The sequence below is a fragment of the Adiantum capillus-veneris genome, chromosome 30 (assembly GCF_014529385.1).
Source record: "Adiantum capillus-veneris isolate H3 chromosome 30, ASM1452938v2, whole genome shotgun sequence".
NCBI lineage: Eukaryota > Viridiplantae > Streptophyta > Polypodiopsida > Polypodiales > Pteridaceae > Adiantum > Adiantum capillus-veneris.
Window position 1 is genome coordinate 33,115,619 of NC_140960.1, and position 24,534 is coordinate 33,140,152.

The window sequence follows — 24,534 nt, forward strand, 5'->3', positions numbered from 1 at the left end:
GCAGATATTCCTGGGAATGTGAATCTTTACCTTGAAGCTTTTGGTTTAGCATAGTCTACTCCAAATGGAACCCATAATTCAGCTTGGCCGGAGATCTGGTGCAGTGGGTTTGCACAAGAAGGGAGTTACTCCGCTCCTTTGTCAACAGATGCCTTGATTTTTGGATACTAGAGTCATTGATGTCTCTTTGAGCTTCAGGGATATTGAGAGCTGACATTATTCTGCTGGATGACTTTATGAAATGGAATTCTGGAATATGAGACTGATTTGTTCTTGACTTGTTTTTTTTTAAGTGCAGGAACTGATAGACGAAATGATTGCAGCATTTTGGTCTAAATGATCTCGAATAGACATGGTTGCAATAGGGGTTAGTCCATCGGACATCTATGAGGTCCCGACGGGATTTAGATGTGATTGCTAGCTACATTGCCGATAAATCATGGTCTAAGATCAGAATGAATGTTGAATGTCATGTGATGTCGTGTGATGTGACTGTCGATTGGTACATGTGCTAGATGTGTGTTCCTAGTGCGTAGGTACTAACAGTCAGTATCTGCTAAGGCAGTTTATGGCTTCTATCTGTTTTGCAGGCGTAATCGAGGGCGATTACAATGCTTTCAAGAGGGGGGTATGTCACAAACTGGTGACGTGGCTACCCAATGCACACACACACACACCCTTGGTATTTGGTGGGCTGGTTGCTGTAGATTGGCATGCTGACGTGGCTGCCATACACCCGGGAATTGCGGGAAAATGTGCTGACGTGGCACTGCCATACGGACCTCCGTGATTTACGGCGTAGAAAACGGAAGACTAGCCACGTGGCAGGCTGTAGGGACCTCCGTGATTTGCGGCAGCTGTTGGACTTGCTTTTTCTACGCATGTTGGGAGAAAGAGAGAGAGAGCTTTTTCTGCTTTATTTTTAAAAGCTAAATATGGACAGCTTTTTGGCACTTGCTTAGAGAAAGGGCCTTTGCTTTATTTGAAAGCTTTTGATTTTCAGCTTTTGGGGCTCTGCTTTTAGCACCCCTTGTAATCTTTAAATAAGTGGGGAGGCCACTCACAACTCGGAGCATCTGGACGCAGAGTCTGAGTGTGAGCGCCTACCCGCACTCTTGTACTTTGAACACAGATTAATACAAAAAGAAATACCGAAAGGGGCGCTTGTCATTGGGGCCAATATCTCTAGGCACGGAACTCCGCCGGGCCAGTGTTGAATCAATTGAGAATTGTGAACTGTTTTGAAGTGGTTATTTGTGCTGTCGCGGTAGATTCTCGACTTGGAGTGTCCAAGTCTGTTACATTGGGCACCTATTTCTTGCGTGTTGTGGATGCAGGAAAAACAAGGGAGAAGATCACAACTGAATTTATATATGGTCACATCAAAGCAGCGATAGAGGAGGTTGGCAAGGAGAATGTTGTGCAGGTGGTGACAGATAATGCAGTTATTTGCAAGGCAATGGGAATGATGGTCGAGGAAGAGTTTCCCGGCATAGTGTGGACTTCATGTGCTGCACATTGTTTGGATTTGCTTATGGAGGATATTGGGAAACTTTCATGGGTGCAGCCCATAGTTGCAGTTGCTACAAAGGTCACCATGTTTTTCCGCAAAAAGGATCAGGCTCTTGCTATTTTCCGCATCCATAGCACTTTGGATATGGTGCGACCTTCCAAAACTAGGTTTGCGTACATTTACTTGGTTTTGCAGAGGCTCTACAAGCTTAGAGATCCACTCGTTCAGACAGTTGTGGATCCAAAATGGCGGCACATCTCTAAATCCCAGGAGGAGCCTACAAAGCACTTGCAGAGGCGGATCCTCGATGAGAGTTTTTGATGCTCTTTCAGTGGCACTCCAGCCTGTGTACATGAGAATTGGCTTGCGGGTGACTATTAAATCAACGCAGGGAGGGGTTGACATTGCAGCGCTACAAACTTTGCCATCGTCTGAAGGAAATAGGAATGTTGTTTTGCTGATGGCGATAGCAATCCTTGTGCAGCAGCAGGTCGGGTAGAGAGCTGCCTTCAGGTCGTGCGCAGAGATGTCTTCACTTCGTGCAGAGGGAGGGGAGGAGCAGCCCGCTATGTCATCAACGGCAGAGAGCTGCCTTCAGTTCGCGCAGAGCTACTTTTGGTTTGGGCAGGAAGCTCATGTCTTCCGTTCGCGCAACATGAGAGAGAGAGAGAGAGAGAGAGAGAGAGAGAGAGAGAGAGAGAGAGAGAGAGAGAGAAGAAGAAGAAGAAGAAGAAGAGTGTTTTAATGTTGTAGGAAACTATCCCAAGAGACCTTAAAGATCTAGCCGGCGAGGAGAGTTGAACTCAAGACCTCTTATTCAAGAGGGAAATGGTATAACCAATCTACCACATTTGGGTGATAGAAAGGTTATACCATTTTCCTCTTTTTATTAGCGTGCGCGCACGCACACACACACACACACACACACACCCCTGAGAAGAAGAGAGTTTGAACGTTGTAGGAAACTATCCCCAGAGACCTTAAAGATCTAGCCGACGAGGAGAGTTGAACTCAAGACCTCTTATTAAAGGGGGAAATGGCATAACCAATCTACCACACTTGGGTGATAGAAAGGATATACCATTTTCCTCTTTTTATTAGCGCCCCCCCCCCCCCCCCCCGAGAAGAAGAGAGTTTTAACGTCGTAGGAAACTATCCCAAGACACCTTAAAGATCTAGCCGACGAGGAGAGTTGAACTCAAGACCTGTTATTCATGAGGGAAATGGCATAACCAATCTACCACACTTGAGAGAGAGAGAGAGAGAGAGAGAGAGAGAGAGAGAGAGAGAGAGAGAGAGAGAGAGAGAGAGAAGTTTTTATCTCAGTGCTATGCAGATACCTTATCTTGATGGGGCTCTTATAGGCTTTGTGGAGCAAGGAAAACTCTATGTGGAGACCTATGGATGCCAGATGAATGTCAATGATTTGGAGATTGTGTTGTCCATTATGAAGAATGCAGGGTATACTGAGATTGTCGAAAAAGCAGATGAAGCTGATGTGATTTTGATAAACACTTGTGCAATACGAGAGAATGCGGAAAGTAAGGTCTGGCAGCGGCTAAATTATTTCAAACACCTGAAGAGCAGGTGGAAAACGAAGGCCGCATTTCAAAGTGGAAAACCTGAAGCAGCTCCAAAGGTGGCAGTCTTGGGATGCATGGCGGAGCGGCTAAAGGAAAAGCTGGTGGAGGCTAACAAGATGGTTGATGTTGTTTGTGGTCCAGACGCATACCGGGATTTACCGCGTTTGTTAGCTACTGTTGGTCAAGGTCAAACAGCTGTTAACACGTTGCTTTCACTGGAAGAGACTTATGCTGATGTCACTCCAGTACGGATTTCTAAAGACTCAGTATCTGCATTCGTGTCAATCATGCGTGGTTGCAATAATATGTGCTCGTATTGTATAGTGCCATTCACCAGGGGAAGAGAAAGGTCAAGACCAGCGAGCTCAATTCTTAGTGAAGTGGGCCATGTTTGGGATCAAGGGGTAAAGGAGGTCATGCTTTTAGGTCAGAATGTGAATAGTTACAATGATATATCAAGCACTGCTCTTGAGAATAGCAAGGTGCCTATTGAAAGAGAGACTCAGTGGCGTCATAGTACAGGTTTTTCAAGCATCTGCCGAACCAAAGAAGACGGTTTGCGATTTTCTGACCTGTTGGATCAGCTATCAAGTGACTTTCCTGAGATGAGGTTTCGATTTACTTCACCTCATCCAAAAGATTTTCCTGACGAGTTATTGCATCTCATGAGAGAGCGCCCAAATGTATGTAAACATGTTCATTTACCAGCCCAGAGTGGGAGCACCCGAATCTTAGAACGGATGCGCCGAGGGTACACTCGTGAAGCATACTTGTCACTTGTAGAGCGGATTCGATCTATCCTTCCCAGTTCAAGCTTGAGTAGCGATTTTATTACTGGTAAGCATCCTGTGTATCTTGCTGGGTTCTTTTTCAATTCGTAAATCATTTCAGTAAGTTTAAGCCATAAACTCTAGTCATAGAACACAACATTATTGGGATATAAAATCACATATAGATAGCGTTCATGAAATCTGTGTGTTTGCGTGTTTTCCCTGTTCCCTCTTGAATAACAGGTCTTGAGTTCAAGACTTGTCGGATAGATCTTTGAGGTCACTTGGGATTCTTCCTACGATGTCAAAACTTCTCTTCTAAGAACTTCAATTATTTTGAGCACAAGCGTCCTTTGACAGCTTGTAAACAGAAGCGTTAATTCTGGTTTTAAAAAACTACCCTTTTTGTCCTTTCAACAAACAAAAGGAGGAACTCAAGTTCCTTAAGCTCCACGGAACCAAAAAAAAGTGAAACGAAGGTATTTCCTTTGAAGTGCTAAAAGCATGGTACAAAGGCCAAGCATTACAAACCAAAATGTGCAAACAAATTACTTCAAAAAGGAGTTCGTGTGTATCAGAGATTTGCCTTGAATTATCCGAGAGGAAGAAGAGCCCTCAGTGGTGTCGTTTACTATCAAGCTTCCTTCCATGATGGCAACAAGGATGCAAGTACAGGGAGAACAGTAACTAGCAATGCAAACTGAGACTTAGTTAGCAAGTTAGAGGTCACTCATGGTATAAGTAGAGGTTTGAGAGTCAAGGTGTGTTGGCAGCAAGCAAAACGGACTTTGGAATTATCCCAGTAACAGGATTTGGCATCGCATGTCTGCAGCGGTGGATACCGTAGAACCGTCTGTCAAAAAGGAAGGAGCCAAAAACATTTTTGCTGCGCTTTGATTTTTTGGCAGAAAATTGAAAGATTGACATACGAGACACGGATTTCTTTATTTTTATGGTGTCATCAACATGGCAAGTGAAATCTCATCTCTATTAAAGCTATTTAAGGGTGTAGAAAAAGGGTGCGTGCCGTCAGGTCTTAGAAGGTGGAATTCCATCTGTTGTATCCCTGTGCCTATATACCACAGTAGGCCAATGCACCTCAGACTGCCTCAATGGGTAGCACTGTCTTTCTTTGCCTCTCTTCTTCTAGCCCTTTCTGAATCTGTTTTGATCCTTCCCAAGTACCTATCCTGTGGAGCCTCCTGTCTCTTCTACTACTCTCCGCGCATGCAGATTCCTACTGTAGCTGCCCTATGACCTGATCTCCAGCAAGCAAAGCAATGACCAGGAAGCCCAAAAAAGAACACCCGCTGCTAAATCTGTCCTCCATGGATAGGTAGGACAGAGATAAAGCCACTAGGGTCCTTCATAAGAGAGGGGCGATCTCTGATGGTGGGGGTCTCACCTTCATCAGACACGACCTTTTCCTCAGCAAAAGCACACCAAGAGTTCCCCCAATCTTGGTGGAAGGAGGCCAGGCTGATTGTAACTGCAAGATCCTCTTCTAGACGAAATAGATCGATGCCCTGTCTCTATATGTAGATATAACATCTGCTCCAATCCAAAGGGCTTTGTTCAAGCAACTCATCTTCCTGATTTGATGTCTCAAACTGAGATCTGGAATAGCCTCTCTCCATTGAGGAGATAATCACAATTGAAATGAGGCTTGCCAACTAAAAAGGCTTTAGATAGTCTTCAAGCTGCCCTGTAGACAACTTTTTTTTATAGAAAAAGATCCTTCTATTAGTTAATGAAACTGCCCATAGGGCTACAAACACCTCTACTAGAGAGGTCTACAGCAATAATAAAGGGAGACTCTCCCAATGAAAAAACAGCATATGTACAATGAGGCTAAATCAGGAGATGGGAGGAGGGAAAAGCCACATAGGTGGACGGTAGTGCCATCTGAGCCCACCCTGGACCATGGTAAAGAAAGGCCCAGGGCGCTAGAGTCGAAGGAAAGCCTCTCTACGCTCCCGCATGCGGTTGGAGCTGGCCTAGAGTCTCTCGAACTGTCCCCTGAGAGTATGGATCAGCTCTAGCCAAAGATCTCGAACTGTCTCTGCTGGTGGTATAGGGCGAGTCTCGAAGATGCGGAAGCAGCGGGCCCACCAGATGAACCAGAGTGTCAGGCCGCAAATGAGCTCCCAACACTCCTCTCTCTCACTGCACCACTCCTGTGGAGTAAGCTCTGTAGCAGGCTGGAGTGTAGGTCGACCCCCCTGGATCACTATCATCTTGTTGGTGAAGGATAGCTCAAACTGTAGTGCTGGGCCCGTGAGAGTGGACAAGCAGCTGTCCCCAAGTGTACTGTCGTGCTGTGAAAAAAACTGGCATCAGCTGAAGAACCCGAAGCCAAACCTGCTGTGCCATAGGACAGTCCCAAAGACAGTGATGTTGACTCTCCACAGGTGGCCACATGCTGCCGAGAGACCACTATGTACAAGCAAGCTCCCCACTGTTGTAGCCCTATGTGCAACCAGCCACTGGAACAAAGTGACTCGCCGCGGCTCTCTGGTTTCCCACAACCTCGCCCAAAAAGTTGACAAGAACTCAGCTGTGAGACCCTCCTCCTGCCAATGAGGTGTTGCAGCAGGACGAGCCTCTCTTCGTGCTGCTAGTATGTGACGTCCCAGTTGAACAGTGTACTGAAAGAAAGGGACACTTGGATGGTCGGCTGAGGCGAAAGGGTCCCCTCAAAACCACTCTCCAGGATCCCATTGCACTCGTGCAAGTGGACAACTCTCCCAAGCCCACAGCCTCCAGTGGCCAGTCTCAAGAGCTGCTGGGTCAGGATCTATGACACAAGTCCTCCGACAGATGCCCACAACTTGGATCCTCTGAAAACAGCACTTCGCAACCTGTGCTGACACTCAGTGTAATCGACCCTCACCTTGTAGCTCAAAAAACAGGGAAGGTACAGTCTCTGAACAAGCCCGAACTACGATGAGGACCTCCAATCGCGTGAAGGCCCCCATCCATCTGGGCGTTGCTGACTCGAGAGGTGTGAGCCACTCAGTTGGTATTGCCTCTGTGATGTCCTGGCACATGCTTTGCACCCCTCTCATGCCTTGTAAACTGGATGCTCTGAAGCTCCTTTGACAAGCTTGAGAATTGTCACCAATCATCTAAGGTGCGTGCTGGACCCTTTGCCATGGGACCCCAAGAAACATGAGGCCTACTACCAACCAAGTGGCCTCTCTGAGTGCTAACCATGGGGCTGTCGCAAATGCTCCTTCGGGCAAGTAGGTTGGTGCTGCTCCAGGCCTCTCCTCAAATGCTCTGAGGAGCGGAGCAGACTCACAGCAAAACGGTCCTCCAGTCTCCTGCTCAGGCCAACTCTGCGCATCTCTATGAAAATCCATCTGTTGAAGGTCTCCAAGGGCCTGCCAAAAGTACCTGACCGTGTGCCCGTCTGTAAAGAGCCGGCACACCTCTGATCCAAGCATCTGAGAAGCCCATCCTGCGTAGAGTGCCCTCCAAAAAGTCCCAATGAACTCTATCATAGGCCTTCTCAAAATTGAGAAGAAGTATCACCAGATGCTCACCACGGAGGCGAGCTAGGGCAGAAGCCTCCCAGAACGTAAAGATGTTGTCAAGGATACTACGCTCCTTGACAAAACCAGTTTGTGTCCCATGTATAATGCTCTCTAGAAGTGGCTGAATCCTCAAACTCAGAGCCTTGGGAATAATTTTATAGGCTCAGTTGAGGATGGTGATGGGCCGCCACTGTCGAATCCAAGGAGCCACCCTCCTTGGGAATGAGGTAAATCAGACCCTCACTCATGCTGTCAGCATTTTTCCTATGTGTAGGATGTACTGAAAAGCGCTGCAGAGATCTGAGCCAAGCAAGTCCCAATACTCTAAGAAAAAATTGGGAGTCAAAACATCCTCTCCTGGATAGCACCACGGGGAAGTGCTCTGAGGGCCACGTGAAGCTCCTCTAGTTGAAGAGGCAGCTCAAGCCTCTGGCGCATCTCCTCAGTCACAAGACAAGGCATATGTGCCCAAACTTGCTCTCTGCATGCATCTTGACGCTCTGACTGAGGCTCTGCTAATAGCAGGTCACGGTAAAAGTTAGTAGCAACTGCTCGCATGTCCTCGGGCTCTAAAGCAACTGACCCGTCGGGCCTCCTCAACTGTCTGACCTTGGCATGCGTATGTCGGGGTCCCACTACCTCAAAGAAAGCCCCTGTCACTCTGTCACCCAACTTGGGTCCATTGAGATGCCCGTCGATGGAAAGCAAACTCATGGCGCCTCTCCTCTGTGCTGGCAAGCTCCTGACGAGCCTGCTGCAACTGCTCCTCCAACCAAGGACTGTTTGGATGCTGCTCTTGCATCCTCTGCAAGGCAGCAACGCCCCGTCAGAGACGCTACTCCTCCTCTCTCATTGCAACCAGGCGGGCCGAAGACTCCTGAAGAAAGAGCCGACTAAGCTGAGCAAGTCCAGAGGCCACTCTGTCAACAGGAGAGTCTTGCATGTCTAAGCCCTCTGTCCAAAAAGCCACCACTCGCTCCCTGAGCGCAGAGTCCAACAAGACCCTCTTAGGGATGTGTAGCATCGTGCTCCCCCTCCTCTGTCTATCTGTCACTGTGAGGATCACTGGTGCATGGTCCGAAAAGGAAGTCCCAGCCAGAATGCAAACTGTCCCACCCAAGTCACAGAAGTGGTCACTAGTGTAGAAGCGATCTAATCCGAGATAGATTCACTCCTCCCACTCTGCGGTCTGAACGAGAGAAGGCCAGGTTGTCGTGGGGCCTCACTAAGCTAGAATGCTGCCACACATCTGAAACCCGTAGAGTCATACAAAACCTCTCCCAAGCTGCCAACTCAACTCCATGCACAGTAGTATGGCTACCTCCAATCTTGTCAGAGGGGTCCTCCAACATGTTGAGACTGAACAATATGAGACCAAAACTCTGCACGTGCACTCACCACATTGGGCGCATAGATGTTCAGGAAGCCCACGAGGCAACCCTGAACCTGCATAGTGATCCACGGAGCCCTGCCTGGCACAATAATCCCTTTGCCCACAATGGCCTGCTGCAAAGAATCCACAATAGTCATACATACCCCTCCCTGGATGCCTCCAGGTCCAAATGCAACTGACCAAAACGTCTCATAGCGACCACACAAAATCTGACCACACCGTCTAATGCGGCTCTCACAAAGATGATGCTCCTGTAGCATAAGAATGTCAATCTCACCACCCACAAGGCATCTCTGAAGCTCTTGACGTAGCCGACCCCTCCGACGCTAAAACTGGGGCCCTCCTAATCCCTGCACATTCCATGAGATGATCCTCATGGAGTTAGTGAGAGAAAACAGATGCTGCCATAGTAGCCAACCTCGCTATCTTTGAGGATGGTTTGGATGGGGAGTAATCCGCATCTGAACGACCTCTAGACAAGCGCGAAAGGAGTGACTGTCCCGCCCAGGCCCAAGCCAAGCGTGCAGCCCGAAGGGCTACATCCTCTGTCCAAGAATCCTCATGTACAAATACATAACAAGGAGGGCTCTGAGTGTTAGCAAACAAATGCACCACAATGTGCTTGCAACCCGCTGCATCCGGAGGTGTAACGTTGAGCTTGGCAAGAGGCCAAAGTGTCTGTACCAAATTTGTCACTCCTAAGTCCCCTGTGTGGTGTGAGAATTCAGTAGCCTTAATCTAGAGAGAGTCAAGGAGAGTGTGTTGGGTCCACTCTGTGGAATCCCTGCCGCACAGCGAAAAGGAGAAACCCACCGCTGTGTCCAAGCCTCAATGCCTCTAGCTGCTAGAAAGAGGACGTGGACTCGAAAGCAAGCCTCCTCCACGTCAGGAGAAGAGTCACCGAGGAACTGTGTGAAGCTGTAGTTGAAGAAGTCTCAGCGTCTGCGAATGTCAAAACAAGTTAAACCTCTAGGGACTGCTACAAAAGGAGACATCTGCACCAAAAAAGGCGGTCTCAGGTAGGGAAGTCCCTCTCGAGCCACACGGCTCGCGGCGAAAGCACTACCAAGAGATTGCCTCGCGGTAGACGCGTGTCCAGTCCCCTGCATCTGAGGAGGAGTGGAGGAGGGGCCGGGAGATGAGGTTGTGGGCCCCACCGAGGAGAAAGGGGGGACGGTAGGCGGAGGTGGAGGTGGAGGTGGGGGAGGAGGAGGAGGCGGCGGGGGAGGCGGAGCAGCAGTGTCTGAGGGAGGAGGAGGTGGAGGTGGAGAAACTGAAGTGGACGGGGCCTCCTAAGGCGGGTCCTGCTGAAGGGGGTCAAAACGGTTCCCAGTCGGAACCCAGTGCTGCTGAGTTGCAGGTCGGCCACGAGGGGGAGCAGTGGGGCGAGCCCTCCCCTGTTGGCGGTGGCGAGACACCTGCTGCCAACCGTCAGTTGTCCGATCCTTGGTCTCAATCGAGGTACCAGCCTGTGCGTCCTGTTTGTCTGGCTGTTGGGCATGCTCAGCCTTGGGAGGCTGCGCCTGTGCTGTGGGTCGAGGTCTCCTGCGAGGACAGGCCTTTGCCAAATGGCCCATCTGTCTGCAAATGAAACACTGATTCGAGAGGCCCGCGCTCTGACGGAACCAACCCCCACTCACCCTAGGTAGTAGGATGACCTTCGGGAGAGTGTGGGTGTCCCGAACTAGAACACGTTGTAGCAGGCTACGTCTCTTTCACAGGACATAGTTAGTACAGTTGGTCAGTATAATTGGCCTGGTCTGGTTCACACTGGACGGACTCTCTGGGCTGGGCAGTGACACGTGGCAGCAGGGATACGGTTGGTGGTCAAGTGGACATCGTGGCCAAGTCACCACCATCGCTTAGTTTGGAGATGGACTTAGATGGCTGACATTTATGAGCCGTTGGTGGCTCTTTATGGTTGTACATACGAGTAGTAACTGTTGGGTCATTGGATTATCTTCTTCATATATGGTCCAACGTCGTCGTCTAGAGTAGCGAGTCTAGACACACAGCACGTTTGCACATCCCTGCACATCTGAGCCTCGACACCCCCATTGTATCCGTGAGTTCTGGGCTAGAGCTGAGTGTACTGTCACGCCAGAGTCTGTATCGGTTCTTTGAGATAGTCGAGTCCATATGTTTTGGTCTGTTGTTGTGTCTCTATGTTGATCAGCTGTTATCTATTGTTTCCTTTGTTTTCATTCTGTTTGAGTGAGATGTCACGCACATTGCACCGAGGAGCACCCACTGTAGAGAGCACGACACACTATCCGCACTACACATGTATTGTGGGGATGCCGGCCACCTTGGCAGGTACAGAGGCTGTCGTGCGAGGTGTCTCCAGGACAATCCCAATCTCTGAGCCTACCTTGGACAAAAACGGCAGGTACTCCCTCCTCAAACCGGGAAAGCAGACGGAGATGGTTAGGTCTGCCTCCTCTACCAGAACATTTGTAGCTGGATCGAAACCATGCCTCCACTGTCAAAAGTGGGCTCGAACTGCTCTGATGGCCAAGGGACTCATCGTGATGACCTTGGATGCCATCTCGGAGGTCTCGAACTCTATCTGATAGTAGCCATCTCCGAGGAACTGAACATCCCAAGATCTTGCCCACCTCGGTGAGAAGACGGGCCTGGAGAAGATCGCGCACCTCTCCTCTGCTGGGTCTGGTGCCGAGAATCTTCTAGATAACGGAAGTCACCTGCAGACGTTCCACCTCTGCTGCGAGGCTCGCTTGCTCTGTCGGCAAAAGAGCAAGTCGGATGGTGGGCTCTGCGGGGTCGCGAGCGAGGGGGACTTCCTGAGAGTCCCTCTGAGGTGGAGCATGAGCCTCCATCAGTGTCTGTTGACGTGGAGAAAGGGCGAAATGACGATGACGAGAGGTGGCCCTCTGCTGGCCGAGCACGTCGTAAGTGCTGATGAATTCAGCCGAGCAAGACCAGGGGGAGGGGGTGGGGGTTGCGATGCAGAAAGAGCGGGAGTGCGAGGTTGGGGCGGGCAGACTGAGGCGCGGTGGAGGGGGGTTGAGACGTGGCGGGCTGGGGCAAACACGCTGAGGGCTGGCTGCGCACTGGTGCTGATTGCAAACAGCTTGGGCAGGGCAGGGCAACGCGAGGGAGGCTGGGGGGGAGAGCGATGGCGAGAGAGGGGGGGTGCAAAGCGTGCGCAAGGGAGTTGGGCGAGGGCAGCAACGAGCGAGCGTGGCTTTTTTTGCCTTGTAGACAACTTGAAGAGTGGGTTATCACAAGAGCTAGTATTTACCGACATTACTACTTCTTCCCAGAAGAGAGACTCAAGTTCACGATTCTCTACCCAAGATATCCCACAACCGCGAACTAGTATAGTTTTCAACACTTCTACTCGACGGTTGACTCCTGAACAGATGGCACAGAATCTATCAGAAGGAAGGTGTTACAAATGTGGCCTTCGCGACCATATTTCCTAGGTTTGTTTGGAAAACCCCAATAACAAAAGATCACTCCCATATGAAAACATAGAAAACAAGAAACCCCGATCCTCTGTTGGATTGATTTCTAATTTGATAGGTGTTCCTACCTTTGGCACATCTAATGAACCATGCAAAGCTATGGGAAAAGTAAAAGAGCAAGATGCCCTTATCCTCTTTGATTCAGGTTTCATGCAAAATTTTATCTCCCTAGAGTTAGTTGCAAGATTAGGTATGAGGAATATGCCAAGGAGACATAGATTGGGGCACAAATGGCTAATGGAACTTAGACATCATTGACACCATTGATTGGATTACTTCGACTTCAAGTTCAGACATTTGCAGATCCAATTGAACATTAAGGATTTGGGAGGATGTGATGTTTCAAGCATCATGCCCGATTTGACGCAAGAGAATAAACAAGTCAATTGAAGCACAAGAACAAAGAGTTATTGTTGGACTTCAATATTCCAGCTACTCAAGGAGTGACGGCAAGTTAAGAATCACGAATTGAAGGAAAGAACTATGAAATTTATATGAATTTATGATGAAAATAATGATTATGACTATGATCTTAGGTGTGTGCACGACATCCATGCAAGATCTTTTTTCAGGCATTGGCTAAGATTATGATCTTGTGTATGTGATCGACATCCAAGCAAGATCCAATGACCTTTTATAAGCATTGGCTAAGAAACTGGCCATAAGACAGATGTTCAGACGTACCCGAGGTGTGTGCGGCTAGCTTTTCTCTTTTCTGTGCACGGCCATCATGACACAAGAATGCATTACTGAATGATCAATTGTGAGATTTCAAGTTGCATGAATGTTAGAAGTGTGGACATTGTCTTGTATCCTGTAATCGAGGACGATAGCTTTGATTTTAGATGGTGGTATGTGACGGGTTTTAGGGTTAGGGTTTCTATGTCGAGGTCATAGACACATTGGATCAATGCGTTTGTTTGGCCCGCCCCAAACTCACTTCTACAAAGGTAGACTCACTTCCCCTATAAAGGTCCATGTCAATCGCTTGGTCAAAGCCCGAGTCCTTTGCACCGTGATCAATTCTCTCTATGTGGAACTTGCATGATGCTACAAACATCTGTGTGACCTTCGGGTCTCACAAACTAACTTGATTGAGTCATGAGGAACTGGCTGAAAGGCCTAAAGATTAGAAGAAGAAGAAGGAATAGAAGAATTACCATTTTATGAAGTCTTACCGAGTGGCCCAAAGTTATAAATGGGTTAGGGTTTCTAATCCTAACCCCTCCCCAACTTAGAGGAACCAACCGAGGGGCCCAAATCCTTAAAAAGGGTCTACACACACACACACAAACAAACAATATTTTGTGTGAAAAGTGATGGTGTGGTAGGATGTATTGACGTTTTCGCAAATTGCGTTGACTATGATGACGTGGCGTTTGCTGTACAAATTTCTGCAAATTGTGCTGGCAACTTTTGCTAGTTGTCAGTGCCAGCTTTTTGGTGCAGATGCTTTTGGATACAAGTGCTTTTAAGATTAAAGCTTTTGGGCATCCCTTCTACGTTTATAAGTGCCCAACCGTACGACAATGCCACGTCATCCCCTCTCTTTTAGTCTCCTATTGACGGGTGAGTATTGCCACTCGTAACTTATGACAACAAAACCTCGTAACGTTGGCAAAAGTAGTCTCCAGATCGTGTTCAAAGCAGATTTACCAGGGAATGTGGGTGCAGGGGGCTAGAACGTCGGAATGGCGTTCCCGAGGGGGGGGGGATGTCTCGGCACAGCCGAGCCGGAACGGACAGGGGGCTGGTAGGACGGTTGGATTCTGTTCAATGGCCCAATCTCCGCCCAACAATCATAAATGGGCAGATTTTTGGGGAGTTGTTTTTTTAAAAGTTAGTTACTCCTTATAATATGCGACCCCCCTCACCCCTTACCTTCACAAGTGACAATGCATTGTGTACATGCCACAAGCTAGCCTTATCAAGCTCTCTCTCTCTCTCTCTCTCTCCTCTCTCTCTCTCTCTCTCTGTGGGCATAGATAGAGCACCCACAGATCATCATGATCTCTCATTTGCTCCACAGCAAACCCTCAGTACCACATGACATCATCAGAGCAGAGTTAGCTGCACCACCGATGCTAGTAGAGGCCCTCTTTCAGACAGTTTGCTTCATCAAGCGCATGCGAGAGCTCCTACCAGACAGACTCACCCGTAGAGTTTTTGAGGCATCAATGCAATTGCATCAGGAGGGGGACACGAGGGCATGGTACTCACAGGTCATAGAGTGGTTTGAATCACATGGCTTGGACATCACAGATCTGCCTCTTCCGTACGATCCTGACTCCCCTCATATACGCCTCTCACACAACGAGAGGAATTGAGTTCTCAGACAGGATCTCTGGCAGCTATACATCAGGGAGACATGCATCACACCCAGAGAGCCGCTTCCCACGAAGAGGTAGTACTACAGAGACCACTTCCTGGCCATCCTACCAGATGGGTTCATCCAGAGACCGAGATACATGGATATCTACATGCCACATAGAGCACGGGTCGCCATCAGACAGTTCAGAGTGTCATCATCTCAACTCAGTACGTTGAACTTTGTGTTGATGTATGCTTGTGTGTGTGGTGCTGTGTTTGGGAGCATATGTTAGTACCTAGTTCTACACCCACTATTGGGCATTGACGACGTTAGTGGGGATGTCGTGGTATTTAGTCAATACTATGCATGATGGAGCTGATGGTTATATTGTCTTGTGGGTGACTACCATGGGTCTATACCTTGCACTTTCCTTTATGGGTGAATCTGGGCTTATCCTGGATTCATCTAGGTATATGTCATCACAGTAGCTAGAGATTGAGGCATGGAGAGTTGCACACGTCCCCAGAGCAGAGAGGATATGCAGACTTTGCACAACAGAGATTGAGAGCGAGGAGCATTACGTATGCAAATGTGGAGCATATGAGGAGATCAGAGGCAGATATTCGACCTTGTTTGCAGATCAGCCCACTCTACATCAGATTTTTGAGTCCAGAGACCAGCGACAGTTCGGCCGCTTCCTCCTAGAGGCACAACAGCATCGGGACTCCCTTCTCCAGGCAGCATCAACTGTGAGAGACGAGCGCCAAACACAGCTCATAGACTTTTTTCAGAGGACCATAGTAGCACCACCTCCTCTGACCACCTAGAGAGGAGTGACTCTACAGCAGGCTGAGGTGGTCCGATCTCGCAGACGCTCATGTACCCATGGACGTAGGGCACCTCGCCTACACTAGAGGGAGATCCAGGAGCACTACTATAGATCTCTGGAGGAGAGATGCATTAGGGCTTTTGCAGATCCAGCCGCCATCTTATGCGGATTGTTCACACCCTCCCCACCCATGCATTATGTATTACACCCTGATTATGGTATTGGATGGAGCTAGAGATAGGATAACATTTCTTCTCATGATTGTATCTACCCCAGCATATAGGATTCCATCTTTTCCTCAGTTTTGGAGCTCCACCCCCACCCTTTGTACCACCTCCCTCCTCTTCCAATCATTATACAGGATAGTCACTTTTACTTTTGTACCTTTTATCCTTTACGGATACACAAAGGACACCCACCTGATGTACTTTGATTTGTCTCATAGGCCGATTTCGGCCTTTTATGGACATTAAAAAATCTTTCTCTCTCTCTCTCTCCCCCCCTCCCCCTCCCCCCCCCCCCCCCCCCCCCCCCCCCCCCCCTCCCCCCCACCCCCCCCCCCCCCCCCCCCCCCCCCCCTCCCCCCCCCCCCCCCCCCCCCCCCCCCCCCCCCCCCTCCCCCCCCCCCCCCCCCCCCCACCCCCCCCCCCCCCCCCCCCCCCCCCCCCCCCCCCCCCCCCCCCCCCCCCCCCCCCCCTCCCCCCCCCCCCCGCCCCCCCCCCCCCCACTCCCCCCCCCCCCCCCCCCCCCCCCCACCCCCCCCCCCCCCCCCCCCCCCCCCCCCCCCCCCCCCCCCCCCCCCCCCCCCCCCCCCCCCCCCCCCCCCCCCCCCCCCCCCCACCCCCCCCCCCCCCCCCCCCCCCCCCCCCCCCCCCCCCCCCCCCCCCCCCCCCCCCTCCCACCCCCCCCCCCCCCCCCCCCCCCCCCCCCCCCCCCCCCCCCCCCCCCCCCCCCCCCCCCCCCCCCCCCCCCCCCCCCCCCACCCCCCCCCCCCCCCCCCCCCACCCCCCCCCCCCCCCCCCCCCACCCCCCCCCCCCCCCCCCCCCCCCCCCCCCCCACCCCCCCCCCCCCCCCCCCCCCCCCCCCCCCCCCCCCCCCCCCCCCCCCCCCCCCCCCCCCCCCCCCCCCCCCCCCCCCCCCCCCCTCTCTCTCTCTCTCTCTCTCTCTCTATCCAGAGTGCAGTTGAGGATGGATTCTAGTAGTAGTATCTAGTTCTTTTGTACCCAGACATGTTATTAGATTCACCATTTTGTAACAGCTTGGTCTCATATGTCATTTTAACCTTTTGAAGACGTTAATATAACATTTCATTTCTCGCTCTCAAGCCTACATGACCCACATTTGCCATTGAAGATTCAAGAAGCTCTCGAGTCTCAACTTTCAAGTCTAGAAGGCTCAAGCTCTCTCTCTCTCTCTCTCTCTCTCTCTCACACACACACACACACACACACACACACACACACACACACACACACACCATCCATCATCGATGGCCTCACAAGGTTTATGAGGCCATCGACCGCATGATCGAGTAGCTTGCACGGCTTGAGCGGGATGTAGAGCGATGTGCTTTGCAGCTCAAGGTGGACTTCATATGCCTCTCCTTTACACGGGGCAACATACATGGTGGATGCAGAGTTCCAAGGTGCAAGGCAAGAGACAAATAAAGAAGTCATGAATCAATTTACAGAGATCTTGAACAAGATGGTTCTAGACAAAGATGGGCGACGAACTATCAGGGATCAATTGAGACAATACAAAGAGATGCGGGGGTCATTTGGCAATTCAGATGCTCAGATTAATCGCAAGAAGATAGGTTGAGTGCTATGATGGGAGGACTATGGCTATGATGGCCTTGAGCTTCAGAGACTGGCCATATTCTCAGCTAGTTAGTTAGTACCTCATACTTGGAGCAATTGTGGAGTACGTTTAGCCACATTGCTTCCAAGAAGAGAAATCGGTTTGGAGTAGAGAAGGCAAATGATCTTGTCTTTGTTAGTGCAAATGTGAAACTGCTTTGCAAGAGTACGACTAAATAGAGAGATCCTTTTACACAGTGGGAAATGGAGCAAGAGGTTCCTCAGGCTGGTGAAGATAGAGGCACCGACACTAGGTACTGGCCGAGGATGTGCATGACATGCAGCCAACTACTACTAATCGGGAGGCTTCTCAGGCTAGTGGCTCTTGAGTCTTGAGACTTTAGGACTTTCATTATCCATACCATTTTGTATTGCGGCTTGCCGCCCCCTTTGTAGTCTCTTTATGGTATATGTCACCTTTGGTTTTTTTGTATTATAGTAGATTAGACTTTAGTCTTGAGTCTTTTAGACTTTTGGGCCTTGGCACTCTAGAGTCTAGAGTGTAGACTTCTCTATGGTTATATTGTCTTGTGGGTGACTACCATGGGTCTATACCTTGCACTTTCCTTTAAGGGCGAATCTGGGCTTATCCTGGATTCATCCAGGTATACCTCTTGAGTTTTATCTTTTTTGTAGCGCATTGGCGGGCCTTGTTAACCAAAATTAAGCGAAAACTAAATATTGCTTAATGTTATGGCGCAACTTTCAAGTTTTATCTCTTAACTTCTACTCTTGTAATTTTTTGAGAGCTTTAATCTGTAATTGCATGTGTTATTGTGTATGAGCATTGTGTCTATTGTGTATGTACTATGACCGCACATCACCACACGACGCAATCAAGTTATGATAAGGTTGAATTGTCTTCAAATCGTGTTTTTTGTGAGTATTAGAGTTTTAAAGGATTCTCATACTACTTGTATTCAAACACATAATGGTAAAAATTGCATTATTTGGGTGTTTTTTATGCCTCCCGTTTTGCGCCGTCCTGTTTAGGACCCCTTGCCCTTCCCTTGTTCCGTGGGGAGGTCCGTCGCCGTTCTCGTACAAAGTGATTCGCTTGAAAAATCTGTCCTTGTTGCACAAGAAAGGCAAAACCTTCTTGCCACCCTCGACAATCTCAAATGGTGCCTTCCTTGTTGAAGTATGAACAATATTGTTGTTAGCAAACTCGTTACTCCACTAATGGCGAATACTTATCCCATTGGGACTTATTTTCAAAGATGTAAGACTTTAACGTATTCAAAGTCACTAAATTTGTAATCTTTGACTGCCCATTGGTCTGCGGGTGAAACAATGAAGAGAGTCTCATACATTGCTTTATCTGGTGTCTCTATCTAATACGATAAATTTGGGCATCCTATGTAATCGAAAGATGTGTGAGACAAACGACTTTGCCAAATGATCGGCCTTCGTTATCTTCTTTTCTGGTACGAAGTGAGTCTGCTTGCTGAATCTATCCACAATAGTCCACAATTGTGAATCTATCTTCTTTACTGGTACGAAATGAGCCTGCTTGCTAAATTTATCCACCGTAGTCCAAATGCTATGATGTTTACCCTGAGTCTTGGAAAGATAAAAAATGAAATCCATAGCTATACTCTCCCATGATGAATTTGGAATCGGTAAAGGTTGTAGAAGTCCTATCGCTTTGTGCGTGCCATAATTCACTTTGTGACACACTCTACAAGTGTGCATAAACTCGTCCGTTTCCTTCTTGGGCTGAGGCCAATAGAAGTAACGCTCAACACCCTTGAGTGTTGCCTCTATACCACAATGCCCAACAAAAGGAGGATTGTGATACTTTGTCAACACCTTTTGCCTCAAATCACATGTAATAGACAACATGGTCTTTCACATCAAGTAACTTTCCTTGAGAGAATACCCTGAATCTGTCTCCCCACTTTGTACGTTGTCCAAGTTCTCACCACATCCAGGTCTGAAGCATACGTCTCCCGCATTTCATCGAAGTCCTAATAATCTATTTCTATAATAGTGGACATACGTGGCTTACAAGACAAGGCGTCTACAACCGCGTTCTTCTTTCCCTTCAAGTACACTCGTAGATCGTGAAAGTGAGATAAAATGATCACCGATCGCACTTGCTTCTCTGAAAACTTGGTTTGGGACAAGAAATACTTCAAACATTGATGCCACATGTACAATGTTAAATCTGGACCGAGCAAGTAATGCGTCCATTGACTCAAAGCATATATCACTGCTAAGAGTTCTTTGTCACAAATCTATGCAACCCTCTTAGCCTTTGAAAGCATTGGACTATCATAAGCTACTACATGGCCTTCTTGCATTAAGACCGCACCCAAACTGCTTCCACAAGCGTCACAGTAAACCTCAAAAAACTTATGCGAAGTCTGGTAGAATCAACACTGGCCCAGTGATCAACTTCTTCTTGAGCTACTTAAATGCCGCAATCTATGGAGGTCCCCAAGTGAATGGTACCCCATTTTGAGTTAGGTATGCAACGGCAAAGGGATCTCTACAAACTGTCTAGTGAACCGCCTATAGTAGGAGCTCAAGCCCAAGAAGCTTGAAGCTCCTCATATCATGCACATTGCATAATGTAGGCCAATTGCAAATAGCCCGAACTTTTGCTGGATCCATGCTAATACCCTTGGACTAAACAATGTGTCCCAAGAACTGTTTCTCTAGCAATAAGAACTCTCTCTTCTTTCTATTGATCACCAATTTGTGATTGCACAACGCTTTGAATACTCGTTTCTTGGAGAAAACAATGATGTCATCAAAGAATGTGCCCACATACTGTCTATCCTCTCGAAAGATCGTGTCCATCTTCTTGTTGAACGTTGCAGGAGCATTTGTGAGACCAAATGATATCACCAAAAACTTGTACAATCCAAAGGAAGTCATGAACGCGATCTTGTATACATCTCCAGGAGAGATCTTGATCCAATGATAGCTGCTTTTAAGATCATGTCTATTGAAAGAGCTAGATCCCTGTAATCTATCAAGTATATCATCAATCCCAAGTATTGGAAACCTGTTCTTGATGGTAATATTATTAAGAGCCCTGTCATACACATCCTCCAGACTCGCCCTTCAGTTTAACATCTATAGTCACATCTTTGCCTTGACTAGTCTTTAACTATAGTTTCCTAGCCTTTTATTGAACCACGACATTGTTCTTGTGCCAAAGCATCCCCAAAAGTACATCACACCTCTTAAGTGGCATGATATGGAAGTTCTCGTGCCCTATGTAACCTTGACAATGCAAGCGAAGCTTGCCAATGATAGGTGTTATGGCAACTTCATGTCTTGGTACGGCTTACACTGCATCCATTTGTGGTTCCATGTCCTCATACTGAAAGTCCCGATCGAGCCGCCATCTTTGTAAAAATGAAGTTGGTCTTGGCTCTGTTGTCGAAGAAAATCAAGGCCTCTTGATCTTGTACCTTGCCCACGCTTTGCAAAGCTCAAGACTCTCATCCTCGTTGGCTTTGGGCATCCTCGTGGAATTTGTTTACAAGTCGTCTTTCCCTTCTCTGTCACTTGCTCTTCTATCACTTTTGATGTTTCCGGCTTATCCTCGAGCTTTTCCTCCTCCTCAGGACACTTTGCCAAAATGTGCCCTACTTCACCACACCCATAGCATTTCCCTTGCTTGAAGAATTCTACCTTCTGGTCGGCAGACATATGCAGATTTCTTAATTTGCATTAACTTCTTAGCCTTCTTCTTCCCTCTGGAAGTTTTAGTCTCTGACGCTTTGGATACGGAAGCACCCATCTCGAAAGAAGGAGCTTGTCAACAATGAATAAACGGCATTAAAGCATGGTCCATGAGTTGTAGAATGTTGTGGGACTTCTACTTTACGCAATAGCATTGTAGCTCATTAGGTAAGCTACAACAATATTGCTATATTTGTTCTTTCAAAGAGACCTTTGTGAAAGAAGCTACGGGAAGAAAAGTATTCCAAAACCTATTATCGTAGACTGGAAGTGTCATGTGCACATCTAACCCTATGTGCATGTGGACAAATAAATCCTACCTCTAGGGGCTAGGACAGCCTAGGAAGTGTTTTGGCACCCTTTTGAGCCTATACGTAGGACGTGCATATCCAAGCACTTCAGCATAGTTGCGTACCCTGTGATTGCACATGAGCACAACTAGTGTCTGCTAGGTGTAGGCACTTGGGAGTGTTCTCATACAGTTGCATTAGAGTACCCAACCTAGGTATTTACCTGCATGTGAAGCACCTCTTATAAGTGAGCTATTAACTTACTTATGAGCGACATTTAGCGAGCATTATAGAAATCGTGGGTTTGTATTGGCATTGCCCCACCCAGCTTTAACTCCATATATAAGTAACCCTAGTGGTCACTTCTCAAGCATAAGTCCAGTACAGTACAAGCACCAGCCCACAATACCAAATCAACCCGGCTGTTCCAGATCAGCCCTATCATTAGCAGTTTCCAGCATCAGACAGCAGATCAGCCAGTGTTTTCAGATTACAGCCCATTCCCATCGTCATCATTAGCACCCTCGACATCAGCAATAGCAGATCAGCCCATAGCCTCGTCAAGTTTGCAGATCTCAAGCAGTTCCCCTAGCGTTTTGCATTTTCAGCCTTTAGCCTCGCAGATCCAAGCATCCACCGCAAGGTCCCATCAACATCTCAGCATCTAGGACCATTGTATTAGCATTTGTGCAATCCCTAGCGATAGAGAGGGAGGCCCCCTTGGAGGGGGGTTTGGGACCCCATCTGGTGTCTTCTTCTCTCTCACCGACAAAACCTTCACTCACATTATTTCATTTTCTCTTCTCTCTCTCTCGTCTATTGCACATCTCTCGTCGGATAGATCTTTAAGGTCTCTTGGGATAGTTTCCTATGACGTTAAAATTCTCTTTTTCTTCTTCTCTCTCACACACAAAACCTTCACTCACATTATTTCATTCTCTCTTCTCTCTCTCTTGTCTATTGCACATCTCTCAGACAAAGTAAAAGGAACCCTCTCATGCAGTAAAAGCATAGTCACAAGGGATGCGTTTGGGGACGGGGAACGGGGGACGGGGCTCAAATGGATTTTTAGTGTAAAAAAGAGGGTGGGACGGCAAGTGGGGAGGGGAAGCCCAAAAATGGGCGTCCCCTGTGACTATGAGTAAAAGGAAACGTGAGTACGCATTGAGCACTCATCCTCAGCATTCACCATCAATCACTTCCGCTGCACATTACAGGAAGTGTATCACTCTCAACCATTCACAAATGGTTCCAGGCCGTCAAAACCTTGGACTCATACTTTGGTGTCAATCACATTGAACCCCTCGCAATTGTGAGGTGCTTGTACATGTAACAAAAGAGTTGATCCTCGACCATTCACAAATGGTTCCAGGCTGTCAAAACCTTGGCCTCATACTTTCACGTCAACCACATTGAACCCCAAGCCATTGTGAGGTGCTCGTCCATGTAACAAAAGAGTTGACCACATTTGTGAGTTCCAAGCCACCATCTGGAGCACGCACTGCTTGTTGCACATCATGGCCAACAGAGCACATCAAACCACTAAATGCACTACTGCCACCCACCATGCCACAGAAAACCCGCAACCACCACCTCATGTGGAATCCACTCCTTCATCTGGACACTTACGTAAGTTCCAAATCAAAGTCATTGTGGGTAAAACACCCTATTTTTTAGTGTGAAACATTTTGGGTTGAAAAAGGATCTCTCTAGTAGAAGGATTCATTTCTTTAGGTTGTTGTATAGGTTGTAGCGCAATCAGAGGCTGGGTAGGCGGTACAGCCCACATGTTGTATTTTAAAATAAGTGCAGGTAGTTGCTAAATTATATCAATGGTTTGAAATCAATTTTTGTATCTATATCTGCAGGGTTTTGTGGTGAGAGCGAAGAAGATCATGCTCAAACACTGAGCTTGATTGAGACGGTGGGGTATGATATGGCCTACATGTTTGCATACAGTCTTCGCGAGAAAACACACGCGCACAGGAAGTATGAAGATGATGTTCCAGAGGCAGTTAAACAAAGACGACTTTCTGAAGTAATAGAAACGTTTCGTGCATCCTCTAGGCCGCGATTTGAATCCCAGATCGGATCCACCCAACTCGTATTGGTGTCGGGACCAAGCAAAAGAGATTCCAGAGATTGGCTCGGGCTTAACGATACAGGGCACAAGGTGATTTTCCCCAGTAAGCCTATACCTTTTTCTGTCTCCTCTCTTTTTGATGGCGTGCCTCAGAGTAAATCAGCTGAAATGCAATGTGAGGAGCCTCGGGATCCGAGGCCGGGTGACTATGTCAAAGTTCAGATTATGCAGACAAGTATGGCTTCCTTGCGTGGTGAGCCGATTGCTCGCACCAACATCAGAAGCTTTTCATCAAATCCTCTTTATGTAAAAATGACGTTCGACAATGATGTTTATGGTTGAGCTCTTCTGTAAAGAGGAATGCCATTGTGTCTTTCATTTTTATCATGCAAAGCATATACTTCACAAGGAGGTCTCTCAGATTGTTACATACGGTAGCTAAATGCTTGTTTAGAGCGCCTCACAGCACCCACCCTGGAATAGAGGACAAGCTGTGGAGTGGACAAAATAATTTCATGATAAATTCTCTCGTTTTTGCAGTAAAAGATCAGGTTGGGGGATGAGTTTTCAAGTGTCATGTGTAAGTCTACGGACATTAGGTAATGCTTCTGATTGATTTGAAGACTTTCTTTGGTGGTTTCCTTGCTTATGATTGACTTCAAGACTTTCTATGGTGATTTCATATATACTGTGAGGCTAAAATGTTTTGCATGTATATCAAAAAGTTTTTTCAAGGTTTTTCTTGTCTATGCAAAGAGGTATAGGATTGGAACACTTGTAACATATAAAATGGAGGGATGGCATAGGCTCAAATGGAAGGAATAGGCCACATGTATAGCACCGTAAAAGTGGCATGAGGAGAGGATGGTACCCGCCTTCCAGCTGGAGGCTGTGGGCATCGCCTCTGTGACTAAGGACAGCTGTCTCTTATGCATTAGGATTTGAGCAAGATATTAGAATAAGAGGTGTTTTCATCATGATAGCATCTTCATGTCATTCTTAAGCGTTGTGTGAAGGATAGTTGGGCAATTCCTTCTTGCTTGTTTCAGCATCGGGCAATTTCCCTTGCATGATAGAATATGCAATAGCATGGTGTCCAGATAGACCTGAGGATTGATGGATGTCTCTGGCCACAACATTTTCCACAAAATTGTGGGCCAAATGTAGTGG

General features: G+C 48.0%; 1 protein-coding gene across 2 annotated transcripts in view; it reads left to right on the forward strand.

The window, feature by feature from the left end:
- LOC147417768 (Methylthiotransferase) overlaps window positions 1-23,927 on the forward strand; it is a 60,197-nt gene extending 36,270 nt beyond the window's left edge. Inside the window, exons 2-3 of one of the 2 annotated variants that reach the window (XM_086507137.1) lie at window positions 2,840-3,933; window positions 23,150-23,927. In XM_086507137.1, coding sequence (XP_086363263.1) covers window positions 2,840-3,933; window positions 23,150-23,706 — 1,651 coding nt within the window. In that variant the 3' untranslated portion in view covers window positions 23,707-23,927. The remainder of the gene's footprint in view (window positions 1-2,839; window positions 3,934-23,149) is intronic. The other variant, XM_086507138.1, reaches the window with a different exon arrangement.
- Window positions 23,928-24,534: the final 607 nt, after the last annotated feature.